Genomic DNA, 16,198 nt, shown 5'->3' on the forward strand with positions numbered 1-16,198 from the left:
ATATTTTTAATTTTCTTATGCTTTTTTATTATCTCAAAAAAATATAAATTTTATTCGCTTTTATTAACTTCTAAATATGATTGAGAAATTTTTCTTCTTTGAAATCTTCAGCAAACGGATCTTCTTCAATGTTATTCTATGTTAAATTTTGAAATGAACTTTCGATTTCGTTGTTATCATGTTCTGAATTTTCTTCTTCTTGAATATCATCAGAATGTTTCTTATGTTTGATTTTAATCAAAAGAATAACAATTAAAGTTCTTAAAATAATTCTGATTATTACAGATCAAACAGAAATGATAATGACATTCCAATTTTCTTTCGTTTGAATTTCATTCGATAATAAAATTGTATAAAAATAAGAATAAAAACTATAATAACTTGAATAAACAATGATCGTATAATCATAATAAATAAATTTTGTTTTAATATATGTTGTGATGAATTAAGAATTGAATATGAATATGAATTCATTTGTGTTTCATATATCGTAATCGTTTGTGTAATAGAATATGAATATGTTAAAGTACTCATAAATGTTAATGAAGAACTAATGAAAAATGATTTTGTAAATGTATTTGTATTAGAAAATATCTTCGAATTAGAAAATGTGTTCGAACTAGAAAATGTATTTGTATTAGAAAATGTATTTGATTTAGAGAATGTATCTGATTTAGAGAATGTGTTAGAGAATGTATTCGATTTAGAAAATGTATTCGAAAATGTGTTTGATTTCGTAAATGTAAGAGTTGGCCAAAGATAAATATCACATTCATCAGCCAGATTATAGATTATATTAAGTGGTCCAAATGTCGTGTTTTGATATAAATATGATGTCATTACATATTGCGTTGGTACACCAGAAAATACATTTGCACCGAAAGATGTTGGCGATCTATAACCTGTAAAATAAATACACTTCAGATTAATGCAATCGGAAAATGCAGAATCTCCAATTGATGTGACATTTTCTCCAATAATAACTGTTTCTAAATTAGAACAAGAACTAAATGCATAATTTCCAATTGATGTAACTGAATTAGGAATTGTAATATTATTTAATGATGAACAATATTGAAATGCAGCACCTCCAATTTCATTTAAATTATCACTTAGTTGTATTATTTCTAAGGAATAACAATTATAAAATGCAGAACTTCCAATTGTTGTAACTGAATTACTCATATTAATCGATTTAATTGTTGTCCATTCATTAAATGTATTATTTGGAATATTATTAATTAAATCATCAATAATCACATGTTCTGCTATATTTTTATATGTGCCATCAAATTCATCTTCTTTTGTTATTGTAAGTGTATTCGTTATATTATCAAATGTTTGAAAAGTATTTATAAAAAATACAAAAAATATTATAAATAAATTACTTTTCTTGTTTTCTTTGATAAAAATATTGTTTGAATTATCATGATTTCGAATGAAAATTATTATGATAATGAAAATAATAGTCAAATCTTAAACAAATTTTATGATCATAACATGCACATTCTATTGGGAGCCCTAAGCTCTCACGTGGTATATGTGTTAAACTTGATAATTTTTTGTTTTTTAAATAATCAGTATTAAATCTTGCAAATTTTTTGAATATAATATTGGAAATTATTGAGTACATCATGTTTGTAAGTGATTTGCCTCCTTTGTTTTTGTACTGCTGCATGTGATAATATGTTAAGTTTAAAAAAACTTGTTTGCTGTATAGTCCATTGGATATTAAAACATATGTTATAGGAAGAACCAGAAGGAATTTTGGAGTTTCCATGTTACACATGAAAATATGGATGAAGCACGTTACAAAAATTTATTTAGTTTCTCAAAAAGCTAAAAATTTCAGAGATATAACCAAAACAATGAATTTGTCACATGATGACACACAGATTTGAAAAAACGTATTCTTGTTATTTAACACATAAAAGGAAATCCTCAAGCCTTAAATAGCTTTTGAGACACTTTTAAGATAATACATAGAACAGTGATTGTAACAAACTTTTTTTTGGAATGTTGTACGTTAATGGCATTTTTTTTGAACTAATATATCTCAATAAAGGAAGAAGATATTTTCCAAATTCCTGTAGTGTTTCATTTTTTACATACGTTCCTTCATAAGTATTATATTTTTAATGATAGAAAATTTGTTGATTTGATTAATGTTTTTTTTCTTATCTTTGGCTATTTTTAATTTCATGATGATTTAATCATAATTAATTCTATTGAAACTTCATGAGTCGCTTTTGCTTCTTCTATATTTTGTCGAAATGATTGAACATAATAATTATTTGCTTTTCCTTAATATTCTATGGATTGATTTATACATTTATGTAATTGACTCTATATTGTAATAAACATATTTGTGGTAAATCTTGATGCATTTTTGCATAGAACATTAAATGATTTCGATAGGAAACACGATATAAACCGTTCAGGAAAGTGAAGTTTCTAACCGCTCATTTCACACTGACGGTTTATTTACTTCAAAAAGTCGCATTATTTTCAAAAAGTGCATTTTCATTCAAATTTTTAATCATTTCTTTCTGATGGAAAAAGAGCTTTCAAGAAATGAAAATGATGGATTTCCTGATAAATTGGAAACACCACTACTAATTAGCAAAATAATATATGAATTAAATCGAGAAAATATCACAGAATCTTCAAGTTTCATAATCAAAAAATTTGATGATGAGCATCCATTATATTTTAATTTAATAATCAGTCAAATAATATTTTCTGTATTGATAGCAAGCCAGAAAGATTTTGATATATATATATATTAAATTTTTAGAAGAAATTGAACAATTTGAAGAAACAAAACAAATTAAAAACAAAATATTTGAAATATTTACTAAGTTTCTGCTTTTTGATGGACATACACAAGATGCATATTTTCTTCTCAATGAAATGGTTGAACATAATTTTATCCAAAAAAATGTGCTGTTGGAACATAAAAAGATTTCATATTTTGTACATTATATTACCAATGAAGAAATTCAACAAATGATTAAATATAATCAAAAATTTAAATATGAAATCAAAAAGAATATTTTAAAAAAAGAAAAATATATGTTCATCGATAAAATTAACGAACATTATGAAGAACTTTCAAAGAATGATTGGGAATTACATAAGCAATTAATTAGAGAAGGAGTAAATCCGAATGAAATTGCGAAAATAATTCGAAATGATGAAATAGAGAAACTACAAGAAATATCATCACAAACAAATTTTGATTTTAATCAAACAATTCCAAAATCACTTTATGAAAAATGTTCATATATTAATCAAAAAAATGTTTCAATAATTGATTATGCAGCATTTTTTGGATCAGTTAAATGTTTCAAATATTTACTTATGAATGGTGCAAAAGTAGAAAACACAGGCAAATATACAATTGCAGGTGAAAATAAAGAAATTATTCATTTATGTGACCAAAATAATTCAACATTTGAAGGTGTATATGAAGCAGCAATTAAATTTCATCGAAATGATATCTTTCATTCTTTTTATGATAATACATTTAAAGAAATTAATAATTTAGAAGAATTAGGAAAACTTTGCATTTTATATCATAAAAATGAAATATTTTCATTTTTAGTTAAAGAAGGAATGAAAATCAATAATGATATTATTAATGAAGCAGCAAATATTGGAAATATTTTTTTAGTTGAATATTTTCTTAAACACGTTTTTATTCAATAAAAAAATTATAAAATAAAATTTGATTTTAATGAATTTCTATTTTTTGTTTTTAATTTTCATAAAAATACTAAGCAGTTGTTGTTGTATTTTCAGGCAGTGCCCATTCAGGGAATTGTTCTGCGTCGAATACCGCCGGTATTATAGCCATCGATAATCCAATTATTACGAATATTGCCACAACTGTCACGAAAGCGCCATGCAGCAAGAAGTCGGACATTTTGAGTCTTCCATATCCGTAAGCGATTAAGTTTGGTGGTGTTGATACTGGCAGCAAGAAGCAGCAGCTTGTCATGAAGCAGACGGGGAACATGAGCATCCACGGGTGGTACTTCTGGGACTGCTGCGCGAAGACAGCCATGATCGGGATCAATATGTTAGCGCACGCCGTGTTCGATGCGACAGTCGATATCACCGCTGTCACGCACAAGATCGCCAGCAGCAAGACAAACAGTGGCAAGTTCGCAAGTCCTTTCATCACGTTGCCCAACCACGTGTCCATTCCGGAGTCCTTGAAGCCTTGGTTCAGCACGAAGCCGCCCGAAAACAGGAACAAGATCGTCCACGGGATCTTCTCTTGCGCGTAGTTCCACTCTAACAATGGGATCCACTTACGTCCTGTCTTCTGTGGGTTCGCTTGCTCTAATGTCATGTTGTCTTCTGTGCCATCGATGATGTTGGCTTCACTCGCTTCTTCGCGAAGTTCACTGTCTTCTGTCTCTTCTTCATCTGATGATGATTGGTGTTGCTTGGTCTGTGGCTTGATCTCGAGGTTAATCTCTGATTCTTGCATCGCACGCTCTTCTTTCTCAGTAGGCTCGGGAACATGGATGATGAAGAATAACATTGACAATAAAATGGCAACTGTCCCATCGGCAATGTAATTGGTGCCTTCGCCAGGATATAATGTGTTCGCCCAGCCTGTTAAGTTAGCATTGCTACCAAATGATAAGTCGCTACGGAATAACCAAAGACATGCTAAAAGAATAAAGAGTAATACAATGATAATCTCGGCTGGTTTCATCTTGCCTAACTTGTTGTAGTTCTCACGAAAGGCACTCTCGTCAACACCTGGAGGGATTTTGACCTTGCGGATGAAGACAATTAAGAAATAGAAATACATGATAACAAGAATTGATAATGATATGGGAAGTGAAACAAACATAAACTCAGTAAAGCCGATTTCTTTGGCCTTTGGAAAACGCTCACGAGCAATTTGTGATAAAATTAAGTTGGGTGGTGTACCAATTAATGTAATAAAACCACCAACAGAACAGGAATATGCAATGGCAAGGAAAAGACACTTGGCAAATGGATCAACCATGGCGGAATCCCCGGTGATTTCTTCAAGTTTGGTGATGATGGCTAACGCATTGGGAATCATGGTAAGAGCAGTGGCTGTGTTGGAAATCCACATGCCTAAGAATGTGGTAACTAACATAATACCGAGTAATAAAAGCCATGGTTTTAATCCAAATATTAAAACCGTTTTGAGGGCAATTCTAGAATGAAGATTCCATTTGACCATAACAGTGGAAAAAAGAAAGCCACCAAGAAATACCATTGATGTATCACTGAACATTGTATTAGCAACAACACTAGCTTTGGAAATCTTTAATAGTGGCATAAGAAAAACAGGGAAGAATGATGTGATAACAATAGGAATTGGTTCAAAGACCCAATAAAGAGCTGTTAATAATGTTACCCCAAGACAATTTCCTGCTCTTGGGTAAGCTTCATCAAGAGTGACTGCACCGAACATAAATGGACAAGATATGATCAGTGGACCTAGAAATTCAGCCCACCAGATAATTCTTTTCCAGTCAACCATTATATTTGATTTCAGCGATCATTCAATTTTTTTACAATCATATAGAAAAATCTTGAATAAATGACTTCAATTAATGGAACAGAAACGACCGGGACGGTTTTAACAGACTGATCGGACTCACTACAAAGTCATCTTTAGAAATTTGAAATATAATTTTCTTAACTTTTTCTTCCGATAATTATAGGAAAACATTCAATGAAGTTGTCTCAATGAACAGATTTTCACATTTTTCGTTCCAAACTATAACCATTCAATTAACGACCACAAAATTATTTCTGAAAATTCAATTGTAAAGGATAACATTTCCTTTGTTTCTTCGTCAAACAGACTCTGTCAATTGTCTGACTATAATTTTCAATTTCTGTTTTTTATGTCAATATAGTGGTGGAATTGATATAATAAACTATTGAAAAAATTGTGAAGAATTTTTTAAACTCGTTGATGGGCCTTTTGTCCATTGAAACGGATACGTTTTAATTTTACACAAAATAAAATGAACTATTTTGCTAAAAACATCAAGCTACAAATTTCCTTTTGTAAATTAGGATAAAAATTGATCATCATTTGCATTTTCAATAAAACATGAATAACATGAAAAATTTTGATACAATCCTCTTTGAATTATCTGTTTCTATTTTCGTTTCTTGAAAGTTTTCGTGTGCAAATCGATATTTAATCTTTTATAATTATTTATATCGTTTTTTTATATAATCACATCTTGAAAAAAAATTTCGAAATTTGTTGAGATGTAAACTATTCAAAACATTTGTTCCAAAAAATCAAAAATGGTAATAACAATAGAATTTTTGTAAGACAATTCACTCGAATTTGATCGTTTTTACTCGATCGACTTTTGGTTTAAAATATTAGTAGTTTGTAGTAATTTCAATATTGAAATAAAAGTGAAGAACTTTTGATTGCAGCCGACGGATTTCTGCCAAAAATCATGATCAAATTTCTTCAACATGAAATTTCATGCAATTCTTAGTATGGAAGACCAAAATATATTATCAATAGATGATTTATCAAAACAGTATTATTATATATATATATTGACATCATAATTCTTCTGAAACATAAATTATCACAACTAATTTTTATGTGAATGCTTTAATTAATTCACAATTTTGGAAAAGGCTCAAATGTATCTAAAGTAATTAAGATTTTAATAATAACATTACGCGAAAGATATTAATATTAATATTATATCCACGATTTCTACTCGAGATGGGGGTAATGACTTTTTGAACACCCAAAATTGTATAAGAATTTTCTTTTCAATCGATTATGATATAACACGTCATTAAAATAATCCAGGGCAGGGATATTGATACCTTCGTGTTCAAACATCAAATTAACAATTTCAATGTTTCCTTCAACACATGCTTTCAGAAATGCTCTTAAAAAATTCAAATATTCATCGCTTGATATTTTGGAAAACAAAATTATCAAAATAAATTTTAAATAAAACAAATAAATATTTTCAGCATTAATATCAATTCCTTCTTGTTCAAGAAGTAATTTAAATATTTCTGTATGACCATTTTTAGATGCTAAAATAAGTGCTGTACTAAATAATTTAAATAATTTCCAAATATTATTTTGAAATATTAAATGTTTAAAATAAATATTAAATAAAACAAATAAATATCTTTAGCATTAATATCAATTCCTTCTTGTTCAAGAAGTATTTTAACTATTTCTATATTGCCATTTTCAGATGCATAAATAAGTGCTGTATAAAATAATTTAAACAATTTCCAAATATTATTTTGATATATTCCAAAATTATTAAAATAAATATTAAATAAAACAAATAAATATCTTTAGCATTAATATCAATTCCTTCTTGTTCAAGAAGTAATGAAACTATTTCTGAATGACCATTTTTAGATGCATACATAAGTGCTGTTTCAAATATTTTAAATAATTTTCAAATATTATTATTCAAAAAAAATATTAAATAAAACAAATAAATATCTTTAGCATTAATATCAATTCCTTCTTGTTCAAGAAGTAATGAAACTATTTCTGTATGACCTTTTGAAGATGCATACATAAGTGCTGTATAAAATATTTTAAATAATTTCTAAATATTATTTTAAAATATATAATTATTAAAATAAATTTCAAATAAAACAAATAAATATCTTTAGCATTAATATCAATTCCTTCTTGTTCAAGAAGTATTTTAACTATTTCTGTATGACTATTTTCAGATGCATACATAAGTGCTGTTTCAAATAATTTAAATAATTTCTAAATATTATTTTGAAATCCAAAATTATTAAAATAAATTTTAAATAAAACAAATAAATATCTTGAGCATTAATATCAATTCCTTCTTGTTCAAGAAGTAATTTAACTATTTCTGAATGACCATTTTCAGATGCATAAATAAGTGCTGTTCTAAATATTTTAAATAATTTCTAAATATTATTTTAAAATATATAATTATTAAAATAAATTTCAAATAAAACAAATAAATATCTTTAGCATTAATATCAATTCCTTCTTGTTCAAGAAGTATTTTAACTATTTCTGTATGACTATTTTCAGATGCATACATAAGTGCTGTTTTAAATATTTTAAATAATTTCCAAATATTATTTTGAAATATTAAATGTTTAAAATAAATATTAAATAAAACAAATAAATATCTTTAGCATTAATATCAATTCCTTCTTGTTCAAGAAGTAATTGAACTATTTCTGTATGACCATTTTCAGATGCATACATAAGTGCTGTTTCAAATAATTTAAATAATTTCTAAATATTATTTTGGAATATAAATTTCAAATAAAACAAATAAATATCTTTAGCATTAATATCAATTCCTTCTTGTTCAAGAAGTAATTTAACTACTTCTGTATGGCCATATTCAGATGCATACATAAGTGCTGTTCTAAATATTTTAAATAATTTCCAAATATTATTTTGAAATATTAAATGTTTAAAATAAATATTAAATAAAACAAATAAATATCTTTAGCATTAATATCAATTCCTTCTTGTTCAAGAAGTAATGAAACTATTTCTGTATGACCTTTTGAAGATGCATACATAAGTGCTGTTCTAAATATTTTAAATAATTTCTAAATATTATTTTGGAATATAAATTTCAAATAAAACAAATAAATATCTTTAGCATTAATATCAATTCCTTTATGTTCAAGAAGTAATTTAAATATTTCTGTATGACTATTTTCAGATGCATAAATAAGTGCTGTTCTAAATATTTTAAATAATTTCCAAATATTATTTTGAAATATTAAATGTTTAAAATAAATATTAAATAAAACAAATAAATATCTTTAGCATTAATATCAATTCCTTCTTGTTCAAGAAGTAATTTAAATATTTCTGTATGACCATTTTTAGATGCTAAAATAAGTGCTGTACTAAATAATTTAAATAATTTCCAAATATTATTTTGAAATATTAAATGTTTAAAATAAATATTAAATAAAACAAATAAATATCTTTAGCATTAATATCAATTCCTTTTTGTTTTAAAACGTATTCAACAAGTTCAATATTTCTTGATCCTGCTGAAAATACCAATATATCATGCGGAATTGAATGTTCTTTAAGAAAATATTCAACTAAAAAAATATTTCCAATAATTGCTGCTTCATTAATAATATCATTATTGATTTCCATTCCTTCTTTAACTAAAAATGAGAATATTTCGGAGTTATGATATGAAATACAAAGATTTCCTAATTCTTCTAAATTGTTGATTTCTTTTAATTTATTATCATAAAAATATTTAAAGATATCATTTCGATGAAATTCAATTGCTGTTTCATATGCTTTATCAAATGATGAATGATTTTGCTCACACAAATGAATGATTTCTTCATTTCCTCCTGCAACTGCATATTTACCTGTGTTTTCTACTTTTGCATTGTTAATAAGTAAATACTTAAAACATTTAACAGATCCAAAAAATGCTGCATAATCAATTAATGAAACATTATCTCCATTTATAAAATCACATCTTTCATAAAGTGACTTTGGAATTTTCTGATTATAATCAAAGTTTGTTTGCGATGAAATTTCTTGAAGTTTTTCAACATTATCATTCCATATAACTTTTGAAATTTCTGAATGATTAATTCCTTCATGAATTAATTTTTTATGAAGCTCAAAATTGTTCTTTGAAAGTTCTTCATAACTTAAAGAGGTATAAGACGGAACTTCTTGGATTTCAATTTCTGTTTTTGGTTGGTAGTGCAAAAAATAGCGATAATTATAACTGACAACTTTTTTTGGATCCATCAAATTGTGTTCAACTAATGCATTAAGAAGATAAATTGATTCTTTTCGGCTTGAAAAATGGATAAGATACTGTTTAAAAACATTAAAAAAATTTGTTTTGAATTTTTTTCTTTCTTCAAAATTTTCAACTTCTTTTAAAAAATTTAAATACAGATCAGAGTCACGCATTCGGAATGCAAGAACTGTGTACACCATTTGAGTGATAGCAATGTTAAAAGATAATGAATAACTTTCATCAAATATGTTAATTAATGAATTTAATGATTGTGTAATATTTTCTTGATTTAAGGTAAAAATTAATTCCTTAATCAATAGGAGTTTTTCCCATTCGTTATGAAGTTTTTGATTTTTATTTTTCTCGATGACAGACATCCTCATTATTTTCGAAATAGGCTTACCGCACGGTAATTCTCGTAAATCATTCAATTCATGAGTAAACTATTCAATTAGAAATTATCACTCTATTGTACTAGCGACCGTTATAGGCCGCAGGAAGTCTATCGTTGCCGATATGAAGCACCAAATGCAGATTAAATTTAATTTGGCACGCTGAATCTCATAAACAGTGAGAAGAACTTATGATTCTTGTGGACCGCCCCAAAGCCACTTTTTTTTTACATCTAGACAAGGAAATATAGAAATAGTTAAATTACTTATTGAACATGAAGGAATAAATGTTAACTTTAAAAATATTGTTTTATTTTGTTTAAAATTTGTTTTAATTATATGATAATTTTTCGTTATATTCGGAAATTATTCAATTTATTTGATACAGCACTTATGATTTCAAAGAAATAATAGGCTTATTTCATAAACATACTCAAGTTGATCCCAATTTCCAATCTGGAATGATTTTGTAATATGCAGTTTTTTTTTCTTGCAAAGACATAATAAAATTGGCAGGATGCCCACTAAACGCTAGTATCAAACAACTGTCACTTCAAATAATTTAAATAATTTTCAAATATTATTTTTAAACATCAAATTATTAAAAGAAATTTTATATTAATATTATTGGAATTGATATCAAAAATCGTTCCAAATTGCCATTTTAATTTTTTTTTATTTACCATATTAAAACGATCATTTTATATCACAATTCACACAAAACCGTTAATTTGTGAAATCCCATTTAAACGTTCTTTTCAATATTATATCGTTACGGCACTTTTCTAAACATTGTTTTGTCTCTTGCATGGAAAACCCAATAACTTCTACAGATGAACAAGATCCTATGCTTAAGTATACCAAACTTGAGCTTTCTTTTCCTCCCAAGCCAACTAATAGGAAAATAAACCAAGATCCAAACGAGCAACCACAAATTTCTGCTTTTGCATCTTGCAATAAATACTTTGCATGCGGACTTTATGATGGTAGGGTTTTCGTATTTCGTCATGGTGAATCAGTTCCTGTTTATAATATTTTTCAAAATCAAAGAACATGTTCGCTTTGCTTTGATCCCACAGGTGATATTTTACTTGCATCATTTTATGGAGGCACATTAATAGCACAAGATTATTCAGCTCCATCAATCAAAGAATATACATATAATCACAAGTGCTCAATACCTAGTTCTATTTCTCCATGCGCAATTGATCCTGACTTTAAGCAATGTAGTGACATTTCATGCATTTATTATTCAGCAAATGAAAATGTTATTATTCGATTAAAACCAGGAATTTCATTCTTACGCCATGCAGGACATTCTGATCCTATTGAACTTGCGCGTGGTGTATCTAACGTTACAGCTATTTCATGGAAGGGTGATTTTATTGTATGGACAAGTAAGGATAGTATTACTGTTTACCGAGCATCACGTAATGAAAAAATCTTTAACATTAACACAGCAAATCCTAAAAATCAGCCACGTAACAGCAACATTAATTATTTGCATGATTCCATATTATTCAATACCAATGATTCATTGACTGTTTTATATAAAAGTGACATATTTACTGTTCAAATTTCTTCTAAACAATATCATGTTAAACATACAAATGAAATCATATTGGACATGACAAAAACTCCATCACTTACAGCTAAACTTCTTGAATTATCCAAACTAACAATTCAAGTTGATAATAAAGGAACGATACTTAATGAGGCAATACCAGAGAAAACTGACCTCACAAAATACTTTTGCATATGTCCAAATCGCAACGACTTATACTTTGCAAACTCAACCAGTGTATTTAGTGTTACACGATTTACAGATTCAGAGCGAATTCTTTTTTATTTAGACCAACGTAAAATGGACACATGTCTTAAGCAATTTGAGTCCATTAAAGATTCACTTCCATCGGATGAAAAGCTTAATTTGTTATTCAAAATCATCCAAGTTCTTTTTGAGCTTAATCAACCAGAACGTGCCACAGAGATCTGTAAGACCCTAAAAACTGATCAAGAGTGGGGTAAAATGATTATTTTCTTTCGGCAACTTGACAAATTACATTACATTGCTCCAATAGTTCCACTTGATAAACTTAACTTAGATCCCTCAGTGACTACAGAGATCTTAATTATCATTGCAAAGAATGAGAAACCCGAAGTATTTTGCCAAATATTCGACAACTTAACACCCGACAAATACATTGCTTCAAGTTTAATGTACACAGTTACTGAAAAGTCCGAAGAACATACAGAGTTTAATATTCCTAAGATGAAACTACAACATCTTTTACAAGAACATTCCAAAGCATTTACTACTGCCTTATCAATTGGTTATAAAGATTTCTTTAAAGATATCCAAACATATAATCAATATTCATATCTTAAAGAACATTTTGGAGAGATATTAAAAGTATATCCCGAGTTCCCCAATTTTTTAATGGAACATTTAGATCAATGTCCACCATTAGAGATTCTTAAACAAGTTAAAGTTGAACTTAATAATACCAAACGAATTACTGACAAACAAAAGTCTAAGCAACAAATGGAATTAATCGACAATTTCAAGATGAATTATTTAGATAATTTATATGAAATTAAGTCTCCAATTTTATTACAGAATGAACAAATTGGTACAGAGTTAGCGTTAATGTATATCAAATGTAAAAGTAATAAAACATTAAATTACTTAAAGACGACAGGTAACTTTAATGTATTGGCAGTATTCGAAGCTGCTAAAGAACAAGGCATGTATCAAGAGGCCGCATATCTATGCAAGTTATCAGGTGATAGAGTGCAAGGAATGAAAATACATTTGCAATACTTGGATGACCCGATTTCGACGATAGAATATGCTAAAGATTGCGACGATAACGAAGTATATAAGTTATTGATAGAACATTCATATAAAAACCCAAAGTATATGGAGTGCATGCTCGAGGACTTGTCCAACTTGAACATTAACCCGGTGAGGTATATAGAGGGAATACCTGACGTAAAAATGATTAATAACTTCGAAAAATTGGCTGCTAAAAGTGTAAAGGAATATAAAAGAAAATTGAGTACAGCACAGCTGTCCCAGGAAATAGTGTCAAAAGATGCTTTTGGTGCTTTCAAAAGAAGTTTTAATAACTATATAATGGGCAAAAAAACACATTTTTAAATAAGTAAAGTTTTGAACTATAAAGTGTTTTGTGTACGTTACAGGGAAAGTGTCAAAAGGATTTTTTCTATTCGTAATAAATATAAAGTGTAATGTTTGTGCGTTTTGCAGTGAAATGTTGTTTGTGAAATAAAATATGTTTTACAATGTAATGTCATTTGTGTAATAAAATATGTTTTGCAATGTTTTACTTATCAAATAAAATAAAAAATTAAATTGCTTTTCTTTTATGAAGAGTTGTATTAACGAAATCAGAGTTATATATAAAATAATAAAGAGTTCATCCATGTGTATATATTCTTCGAAAGCTCATTTTCAGCAATAACAATAAAAATAAATACAAAAAGTTACAGAGATCCAAAATGTATTAATGAAACACGTATAATATTTCGCACATGTTCATGATCATATTAATATTTTGCAACATAAAACCAAAAAAAAAACCAGAAAGATAAATGAATTTGTGGATAAATAAGTTTAGTTCCTAAAGAAATGAGTATAGATCTTCTCTATGAAGGCCATAATCTAGATCAAAGTTTGGTGGCACGAACGAAGATGCAGCTTGCGAATCAGCATCAATCGTTTGTAGTTCTTCATCTGTCAGAATCGAACGTATTTCGGGTGTAACAGTTTCATTTTTGTTTTGCGCATTTATTGTCGGCACTTCGATTTCATCATTTTGAGCATTTGGATGTGTGTCACGTGGTGGTATCAATGGGGCGTCAAGGTCTTCTTCTGTTTGAGTTGGTTCTTGTGAGTTGTGCTGTGTTTTTTGTATAATTTCTGTTTTGTATTGTTCAAGATTTTGCTTTTCATTGTTCCAAATTTCATAAAGCTCATGAAGTGCCGAATTAGTTGCATCTGGGTCATTACTTGATATTGTGTTTTGCAATTTAGCAACTGATGAATTGAGTTTAGTGATAATTGTATGATATTGAGAAACTACACGTTGAATATCATGGGTTGATTGATTCGGTGGTGGTAATGTGGAGGGCTCATGAGAATTTGTTGCAGGTGAAGGTGAAGATTGTTGTTGACTTAATGATTCACGAGATGGAACAAGATTAATTTTGGCGCCGTTTGAAATGTTGTAATGAGAAAGATTTGAGTCATTACTTAGAGCTCTTCCTTTATATATAAAACGCATTTTTTCGATTGGAATATCTGTATAATCAGATACTAGAATTTTTAACGATTCTACTTCAATGTTTTCTGGAACAGACATCTCAACTGGTTCGGTATTTCCGAGGATTTTGATAGAAATATCAATTAAATCAATATCCTCCATTAACTGGCGACAAGGTGACCGTTTAAAAGTACTGTAAGCCGTTTAAGTTTTTCAAATTTTTATATTTTTGGTGTGTAATTCGAATAAAAATAGTCACAATTTTCTCATAAAAATAAATCAAGATGTTATATAACTTTCAATGAAGATTTAATATTTATAATGATTTATATAAAGCCACTGAAAAATCAAAATGTATATATGTTTCTAAGAATATTAAAAAGAAAAATTTTATTGAAAATAAATTTATTATTTACATGTGGCAACTATACACAAATTTTTTGATACTTTTAAAAATTTTTATTACATCAAAAAAATAAATGTTGTTTGTTATTACATATTTCATTATATCTAATGGTATAATTTATCTAGATGCAAATATTAATGATAAAGGAAATGTTAATTTGAAATGGACAGGTAACCAAACAGAAAATTTAACATATGTTGTATATAGATCACAAGATCAAGGGTTAAATTGGGAATCAATTAGCTCTTTTAATTTTAACCATACTAAAAGAATAAAAGTTCTAAATGTTTACAATGATGATTCTTCTGATAATTTAATGCAAGAAGTTACTTTTTATTATCGTAATAAGACAAAATTTAAAACTAAATTATCAGCAATTTTAAAAATTTGGATGGAAGGAGGAGAATTCATATGTCATGATAATATTACACTCTTCTTTAATCCAATTGGATACAATCCATATACAAATCAGCAAATAATTTGTGTAGATCTTATTCCACTTAATGAATTTGATAAGTTTTCGCTAGATGAAATGATGAAATATGATGTTATAGTTTTTGGCTTTTGGGTAAATTATGGGGATTTATATCCAAAAGAACAAACAATCAATCGAATTAACAAATATATTGACTTAGGTTATGGTGTATTGCTTTCTCATGGCTTACTAAGAAGGAGTTTGAATAATAACTTAGGTTTTAATAAAATTTCAGAAAAGTTTGGAATAATGCCTGGTATAATTCCAAAAAATGCTTTTAAAGATGTTTACCGTTATAAAGGAAATGAATTATGCGGCGATTATTATGCACATAATATTAAGTTATCTAGGAATATGTTTACAGATTATCCGAATTCAATTGATTTTTATAATGCTGAAATTCCAACCCAATTTTATACACATCATAATGTTGCATTTGGTGATGTTTGGATTGAAACAGATAATATAACTTTTCGTGAAAATAAAAATGTAAAATATGAAAACTTAAGTGAACTTATATGGAAAATTCCAGGGAAAGGATCTAAAAAAGGAAATCCATTTTTCTATTTGACAACATTAAATAATACAGCAATGATAAACGTAGGAGGTAAACCAGTGTGTTTATTAGATATGGAAGAAATAAAAATCATAGCAAACACAATCTATTATTTAGTTCAGAGAACACATAATGATAATTCGATAGATTTTTCATTTAAATATACTACAATTCCAAAAATCTCAATGCTTACAAATAAAAATAGAATGCTTGTGATAACTTTAGCAGAACAAAGGAAAAAATATGTTTATAAAGTCATTGG

General features: G+C 27.6%; 3 protein-coding genes across 3 annotated transcripts; 1 reads left to right on the forward strand and 2 right to left on the reverse strand.

Moving 5' to 3' along the window:
- Positions 1–3,778: 3,778 nt before the first annotated feature.
- On the reverse strand, positions 3,779–5,470 carry GO595_001668 (Sodium:sulfate symporter transmembrane region family protein; the record flags this gene model as incomplete). Its single annotated transcript, XM_067914492.1, has 1 exon — positions 3,779–5,470. One exon carries the CDS (start codon positions 5,468–5,470, stop codon positions 3,779–3,781), a length of 1,692 nt encoding a protein of 563 aa, XP_067778244.1.
- A 5,548-nt stretch (positions 5,471–11,018) lies between these two features.
- On the forward strand, positions 11,019–13,373 carry GO595_001669 (vacuolar protein sorting-associated protein 41-like; the record flags this gene model as incomplete). Its single annotated transcript, XM_067914493.1, has 1 exon — positions 11,019–13,373. One exon carries the CDS (start codon positions 11,019–11,021, stop codon positions 13,371–13,373), a length of 2,355 nt encoding a protein of 784 aa, XP_067778245.1.
- A 484-nt stretch (positions 13,374–13,857) lies between these two features.
- Positions 13,858–14,661, reverse strand: GO595_001670 (housekeeping protein; the record flags this gene model as incomplete). Its single annotated transcript, XM_067914494.1, has 1 exon — positions 13,858–14,661. One exon carries the CDS (start codon positions 14,659–14,661, stop codon positions 13,858–13,860), a length of 804 nt encoding a protein of 267 aa, XP_067778246.1.
- Between the last annotated feature and the right edge of the window lie 1,537 nt (positions 14,662–16,198).

Source organism: Histomonas meleagridis, assembly GCF_020186115.1.
Source record: "Histomonas meleagridis strain 2922-C6/04-10x chromosome Unknown contig_146, whole genome shotgun sequence".
In the NCBI taxonomy this organism is placed as follows: Eukaryota; Parabasalia; order Tritrichomonadida; family Dientamoebidae; genus Histomonas; species Histomonas meleagridis.